At 64.3% G+C, this 7,214-nt stretch overlaps 2 protein-coding genes across 2 annotated transcripts; one reads left to right on the top strand and one right to left on the bottom strand.

The window, feature by feature from the left end:
• Nucleotides 1-1,952: 1,952 nt before the first annotated feature.
• FUT7 (fucosyltransferase 7) lies at nucleotides 1,953-4,760 on the bottom strand. The gene is made up of 2 exons (XM_025360161.1): nucleotides 3,645-4,760; nucleotides 1,953-3,503 (listed from the first exon to the last, which is right to left on the bottom strand). Exons 1-2 carry the CDS (start codon nucleotides 3,655-3,657, stop codon nucleotides 2,488-2,490), a joined length of 1,029 nt encoding a protein of 342 aa, XP_025215946.1. The 5' UTR covers nucleotides 3,658-4,760; the 3' UTR covers nucleotides 1,953-2,487.
• Nucleotides 4,761-4,843: 83 nt separating this feature from the next.
• C15H9orf139 (chromosome 15 C9orf139 homolog) lies at nucleotides 4,844-6,944 on the top strand. The gene is given in 5 exon segments (XM_025360468.1): nucleotides 4,844-4,897; nucleotides 6,470-6,601; nucleotides 6,603-6,676; nucleotides 6,678-6,915; nucleotides 6,918-6,944. Coding segments are annotated over 5 exon segments (525 nt in total).
• The last annotated feature ends 270 nt before the right edge of the window (nucleotides 6,945-7,214 follow it).

The following is a 7,214-nucleotide window of genomic DNA, read 5'->3' as shown; positions in this document are numbered from 1 at the left end:
CGGGCCCCGCCGCCCGCCGCGCCGCTGGGCATCGCCCGCGCGGGGGCGGGGCGCTCGGGCGTCCGGGACCCGATCCGCGCTGGCTCCGCCCCGGCGGCCGCGGCGACAGCGACTCTGCCCGCGCCCCGCCCGCCCCCGCTTAAAGGCGCCGCGCTCCGTCCGCGCCCGCCAGGAGGCGCCCGCCGCCCGCGCTGCGCCCGGGACCGACCCGGGCCCGAGACCCTGCGCGCGCCGCCGCCGGGAAGCCTCCGGGCCGCCCCTCGCCGGGCGTCACGCGACGCGCCCACGTCCAATCCGAGACCCCGGCTCAGCCCTCGTAGGCCAGGGGACCCTCGGGCGCTGCGCTCTTCTCCCAGAGGCATCTGGCTGCGCCCACCGTGCTGGCGACTCTGCAGAGGCGCCCCAAGCCTTCACTGTCCCCGGGGCGCGCCGAGCGGACGCTGGTGAGGCGCCAGCTCACCCCCATAAAGGTCTCCTGTGTGCCTTGTAAATCAGCACTTGGAGTCCAGGTGGCGCCCAGCTGGAGGGGAGGCAGGGCGGCCCGGTGGGTCGGTCCCGCGGTTCCGAGCAGCCAGCGGAAGGGGGAAAACCCGAGGCCCCAGGAACGCTCGCCGTGGGCGGAGCAGGCAGGGGACCGAGACTGCCCCTGCTGCACGCGGCTCGTTTTTCACCCCGTATCCGGGCAAGTCTGTTCTCTGCACGGAGAGTTCGGGGTCAGGCGGTTCTGCGGCTGTAGCTTGGCACCTACCGGGGCGCCCCTGGGAGGTGGGGCAGTTCCTCCGCGTGGCCTGCAGAGGGCGAAAGAGGGCAGGCTGGCCCCATGGGTGGCTCTGACGGCGCCTCCCAGCCTCAGTTTCCCTACCTGTGAATGGAGTGAAGTAGGGCTGTGTGGTGTCCAGTGTCTGGGCGCACATAGAAGGCTCACCCTCAAGTGAAAGACCTCTGGGGCCACAGCTCCCCCCTTCCAGTTCCTTTGCAGCAGGAAGGTGACCCTGGGCTGGTGGATGAGGATCAGCCTCCCACCCCAGCCCGCAGCCTCAGGACACTTGCTTTTCCCTGCTTAGTCCACAGGGCTAGGTCAGGGCAGGAAGCTACTAGCAGGTGTTTCCCACAAGCCACAGCCATGGGTGAGGGGGGCTTCCTGCCCTCAACCTGCCCACCCCGACCTGGGGTAGGGACAAGCCCAGTGTCCCGGCCCCGGGGGCTTGGCGTGTTGAGTCCCTGGTCAGCACCACCCGTGGGTTGGCCTCCCTCCTCCTCGCCCCACTCCCCACCGGCCGCTCCAGGGGCTCCCTGGCTGCAGCCGCATCCCCAGTGCCTCCCCAGCACTTGCCACCAGAGGGAGCTCCAGGGCACAGGTCAGACCCTGTCACCCAAGACATTCTCCAGCCTGCGGACCTGGCAGATGGACGCTTTCAGCCTGGCCAGTCCTCTGAAGTCCGTTCCCTACCCTTCCCCAACCTTGGCCTGTTTCTGGTTTTTGTTCTGAGACAGGATCTCATTCTGTTGCCTAGGCTGGAGTGCCATGGTGTGATCACGATTCACTGAAGCTTCAACCTCCTGGGCTCAAGCCATCCTCTCACCTCAGTATCCCAAGTAGGTGGGACCACAGGCGTGACCCACCACGTCCTGCTAATTCTTGTATTTTGGGTAGAGATGAGGTTTCACTACACTGCCCAGGCTGGTCTTGAATTCTTGGGCTCATCGCCTTGGCATTCTGGGGGCCACGGAAGGCTCTCTGATAAGGGGCCGTTTGGTGGAGGCTATAGGAACTGGAGGAGCCAGCGGGCAGCCCAGCACAGGGAGAGCTCTCAGATGGAGGGTAAGCAAAAGCCCCGAGTTCAGGAGACAGGATCCCCGGTGGGGAACAAGCAGCCCCATGGCCGTGGGGGCGACATGTCAGGGAGGGCAGACACAGGTTCTGTGGCCCTGCACGGAGGTGACCCACGAGGCACTGGTCAGACCTTTATTGTCCACCGCCCTCCCTCCCTAAACCCAGAACAAGCTGGTTTGCTCCCCGTGGTCTCCTGGGCCCCGCCCCAGCCTACACACAGGGACCTCAGAACTGTGGATGTGCCAGGGACCCGTGCCTGTGTCCCAGGGACCACAGTGCCTCTGCTACAGAGGAAGTTTGGGGTCCCAGTTTTGGCCCTCACAAACTGCAGCCTGGGGTGTCCCCAGCCCCAAGGGCCCTGCCTTTTACCCTCTTCCAGCGAGGCCTTGACCCACCCAAGATTTGTTCAGGGTGGAGAGGGTCCTCCTCAGCCTTTCCCCTCCTGTCTGCCGCAGTGGGCACCCGTTACCTCCCTCCTGCTCTCATCTTCTCTGCCTGCTCCAGTGCCTACCTGCACCCCCCACCCCTGCTTCCTGACCTCTGTCCCCAGCCTCCTGTTAGCCCGCTGCTTGCCAGTAAGGGCCGGATGCCTGGTGGTTTGATTTCGACACCCAGCCCTTCCACCCACACCCACCTCCCCCGGCCAGCAGAGCTCAGGCCTGAAACCAGCCCTCAAGGTCCTCATAGACCTGGTTGCGGGGCAGGTGCGGGTAGCGGTCACAGATGGCACAGAAGCGCTCCCGCCAGTCGGTGAAGAGTCGCACGCGCAGCCTGTCACGCCAGGCAAAGAAGCGTCGGTATCGGCTCTCATTCATGCCGGTGAGGAAAGCCGCCAGCTCTTGGGCTGAGCCAAAGTCATCCACATGTACGAAGGCGTCGGCTGGCGCGAAGGCCTCGTAGGTGGCCCGTGGGGGCCCCAGCACCACCGGCACAGTGCCAGCCACAAGTGCGTTGCGCCAGAATTTCTCTGTAATGTAGTCACGGTGCTGAGAGTTCTCAAAGGACAGGTAGAAGCGGTACCGGGCCACGGTGGACACCAGGCAGCTGGTGCACAGCGGCCGTCCATTGGCACGGCCAAAGACGTCCACCCGCAGGTGAGGCGCCAGCTGCCGGTACAGCCTGGCACGCAGCTGCCGCTCCTGGAAGTTGCTGACCACCCAGGCGGCCACCCTGCTCTTGGTTGGCAGTGGTGGCAAGGGCCCCGAGTGGGGCTCCAGGCGGCCATAGGGCACAAAGATGTCCGAGTCACGCCGGTAGCTCAGCACCCAGTTGAAGATGCCTCGGAGGCGGCTGAGGCCGTGGGTGTGGCTAGGTGACTCCATGGAGGCCCACACCCAGGGCTGTCCTTGTGGCCGCTGGGCCAGGGGCAGGTGGGACCGCCGGGTCTGCAGCTCGCGGTGGTGGAAGACCACGGCGTCGGCGCTGGCCAGCAGGCTTCGGTTGGCACTCAGGTGGCAGCGGGTGATGCCGTAGCGGGTGCAGGTGTCGCCCGGCAGCTCTGGGGGCTGGTCAGTGAAGGGCCAGTGCCAGACAAGGATGGTGATTGTGGGCTGGGGTGCCGGGGTACCCCGAGGGGCTGACCCCAGCAGCCACAGGAGCCAGAAGGCAGCGAGCAGAGCCACCCCGGCCAGGCCCCCCAAGCCCCGCAGCCTCCGGGTGGGGCCGTGCCCTGCAGCAGCACAAGGGAGGGGAGGCTCTGTCACTTGGGCTCAGGGACACCCAACCGCCCCACTCAGCGTCACCCCCATCCTCCCCTCCCAGACTGCCTAGCTCTCCCCAGCCCGGGCTTTCCCCAGGGGCAGACACTCACCAGCATTATTCATCCACGGTCTCCCAGAATCAGTCAGCTAAGACACCCGAGATTCTCAAATCACAGCAGCCGCCAGAGATGCCCTGAAATCACAGCTGCGCCCTGGCTCAGCCCCGCCTGGAACTGTGCTCCTTTTATCTCTGCCCAAGGTGAGGGAACTCAGGGGACCTTCCTGCTCCTGCCCCGCCCCTGCCCCCACAACCTTTGGCATCAACCACTGTCCCCACCCCCATCTCGGGGACTTGCTAGTCCTGGGGCTGCTGGGAGGGGTACAGCCACAAGAGGGGTGCCAAGCCAGGCCAATACAATGCCCCCCCAGCCCACCCCACTGGTCTCCAGAGAGGCCCAGAGATGTCCAGCTGGGCAGGCAGAGGATGGGGAGGCACAGGCAGGCTTGGCCTAGGGCAGGGAAGGCCCAGCTGCGGGCACCCTGAGCGGAGATGGCCCCCCCAACCCCCACCCAGCTACCCAGGCCTGGGCGCTGCAGACAGCGAGCACACTTCCCCAGAGGGCCAGATGGCTCCTCCCACCGCAGGATCACCCACTTCCCCCAGCTCACCACCAGCTGGGCCCTGGTCTCCCAGGAGAATCTTACACATTGCAGATGTGCTGTGCTCAGCTCTTCGCCAGAGGCTAAGGCTCCCAATTGGGCCACCCCACCCCACTCTGCCACCTCTGCCATCTAGGAACCCAGACGCCCGGAGAGGAGGTCTGTCCTGGGGCCCTTAGCCTTCCCACAGGAGCCCAGCGCGTGCCTGCAAGGGCCTGGTCCCAGAGTGAACTGTGGATGGAGGCTGCTTTCTCCTTTTCCCTGTCCAGATCCATGCCCATAGACGCCTCTGACTATAGGCTAGGCCCGGGGTCCCTTCCTCCAGGCTGCAGCAGAGGGGCTTTCCAGGCTGGAAAGGAAAGGAGTCCTTTTGTCCCTGACGCAAGCAGGCTGGGGGCTGGCACCCGCTCCAGGAAGAGGAGAGGACCCAGCCTGAAGAGTCCCTGCTTCCTCTAGCCAGGGCCTGGAGCCTCGGGGCCAGGTTCCTTCTACACCAGCCCATGTTGGGCGTCAGCCAGGCTGGGATGGCCCTGCAGGGTCACCCTGACCCCCAGCCAACACCCCACTCTCAGCCACAGTGGCAGGCTCCATCAGCTTCACCCCAACCAGATGGCCGCTCTGCTGCAAAGGACCTTGGGTGGTCCCAGCCATGGACAGACCCAGCCCTCATGCCCAATGTGACGTCCTGGAGATCTCAGTGCAGGTCAGGCTTGGTTTGTTTGTTTGTTTGTTTGTTTTCTGAGAAGGAGTCTTGCACTATCGCCCAGGCTGCAATCCCAGCCCTTTGGGAGTCAGGATCAAGTGGTGTGATCTCGGCTCACTGCAACCTCCACCTCCCGAGTCCAAGCGATTCTCCTGTCTCAGCCTCCCGAGTAGCTGAGATTACAGGCACCTGCCACCACGCCCAGCTAATTTTTGTATTTTTAGTAGAGATGGGGTTTTCCCATGTTGGCCAGGCTGATCTTGAACTCCTGACTTCAGATGATCCACAAGCCTCGGCCTCCCAAAGTGCTTGGATTCCAGGCGTGAGCCACCGTGCCCAGCCAAGTTTGCTTTTTTGTGTGTGGGTTTTTGTTTCTTGGTTTTTGTTTTTTTTTGAGACAGGGTCTTGCTCTGTTGCCCAGACTGGAGTGCAGTGGTGCAGTCACGGTTCACTGCTGCCTCAATCTCCTGGGTTCAAGCAATGCTCCCACCTCAGCCTCCCAAGTAGCTGGGTCTATGGGTGTGCGTCACCATGCCTGGTTAATTTTTTAAAATTTTTTGTAGAGACAGAGTCTTGCTATGTTGTCCAGGCTGGTTTCAAACTCCTGGGCTCAAGCAATCCTCCCACCTTGGCCTCCCAAAACGCTGGGATTCCGGGAATGAGGACGCGTCTGTCCTGTCAGGTCCTTTGAGGGCTCAGATCGTGTGTCCTGGGAGGAATGGCAACCATGAACTGTTGTCCAGGCCTTTACCCCAGCACCCTCTGAGGGGGCCTGCCTCCCACCACCCTGTCCCTGTCCTGTTGTACTCTAGGGCCCCAGGGGCTGCTGGCCTCTCCCCGGCCCCACAGTGAGTACGAGGCTGCCTTGGGAGGGGAACCAGGCAGCTGGAGACTGAAGTTGGAGGATCCCACTGTGGGGACAGAGGCAAGACTGGGACAGGGTGGTAGTCAGAGGCCCCCACCCCTGTGGCCCAGTGTAGCCTCCGAGCTGAGCTGTGCTGTGGAACTTGTGCAACGGCTAGAGGGAGGAAGGCTGGAGGGAGGGGGGCTGGAGGGAGGGGGACTGGAGGAAGGGGGTTTGGAGGGAGGGGGCTGGAAGGAGGGGGGCTGGAGGGAGGAACTTGGAGGGAGGGGGCTTGAAGGGGGGGCTGGAGGGAGGAGAGCTGGAGGGAGGGGCTTTGGAGGCAGGAGGGATTGAAGGGAGGGAGGCTGGAGGGAGGGGGTTTGGAGGGAGGGGGGGGGCTTGGAGAGAGGGGGACTTTCAGGGAGGGAGGTTTGGGGGGGCTGGAGGGAGGGGGCTTGAAGGGTGGGGGGCTTGAAGGGAGGGGGCTGGAGGGAGGGGAGCTTGGAGGGAGGGAGGCTTGAAGGGAGGGGGCTGGAGGGAGGGGTCTTGGAGGGAGGGGTTCCTGTGGGTGTCATGGGAAACTGTCAGCACCTGAGCTGCTTGGTTTAGGGGCTGGCACCAGAGTGGGCAGCCGCCTCCCGCCCCTCCCTTCCAGCCCCCCATGTTTTGGGTGATGATCACAGTGGCACCTGGGCCTTTAATCCCACCCCAGCATACTTTTCTGGCAGGGAGCCCCCGGGGAGCGACACCTTGGCTTCAGCCTCACGCCACCCCACCTCTTCTCCCTGCAACGGGCACCCGGTGGCAGCTCCTGCAGGAAGGAGGCTGTCCTGCCACACCTGCGGGTGACCCGGCCTCTGGCTGCCAGAGCCCGCCATCCTTCCTGTTTGTGCTGCCAGGCTGGCAGGGTCCCTCGCCACCGACCTCAGCCCCAGCCAGTCTGCTCCCTTCCTGGGTGGATTTGCAGGAGCCTCCCCCACCCTCTGCTCCTAGCTTGCTCCTCCTTGAGGGCCCTGGGCAGGGTGGCTGCCATGGGGCCCAGCTGTGCGTGGGAACCTGCGAGCTGGCAAACGGGGCTCGGGGGTTTTGCCCAGAAATGGGTCAGAACGAAAGCCTCTCAGAGGAAAGAAAAGGGCATGAGTCAAAGAGAAAGTTGGGGGGGGTGGGGGCTCCTCCTCATCTCACCCCACCCAGGCCTCCTGACTCCCTGGGTTTGTGTGGACCCAGGCAGGCAGCCAACCCCAGCTCTGTGGTCTGTGGGCATCGTGATGATCAGGACACAAGCTCTTCCCAGCTGAGCCTTCACTGTGGGCCAGCTTCCCAGTGGATGACCACGGAAGAGGCCTCAACCCAGTGGGCCCCACTCCAGACCAAGAGCAGACCACTGGCCAGTGCCCCCCGCAGACAGCGGCACCTAGGGCAGCAGCAAGGTGAGGGGCACCCAGCCCCAGCCCGAGGGGCGCCTCAGAGAGC

Source organism: Theropithecus gelada, chromosome 15 (assembly GCF_003255815.1).
Source record: "Theropithecus gelada isolate Dixy chromosome 15, Tgel_1.0, whole genome shotgun sequence".
Classification (NCBI taxonomy): Eukaryota; Metazoa; Chordata; class Mammalia; order Primates; family Cercopithecidae; genus Theropithecus; species Theropithecus gelada.
Note: the sequence above shows the minus strand (reverse complement) of the source record. Positions and strands in the feature narration are given on the sequence as shown.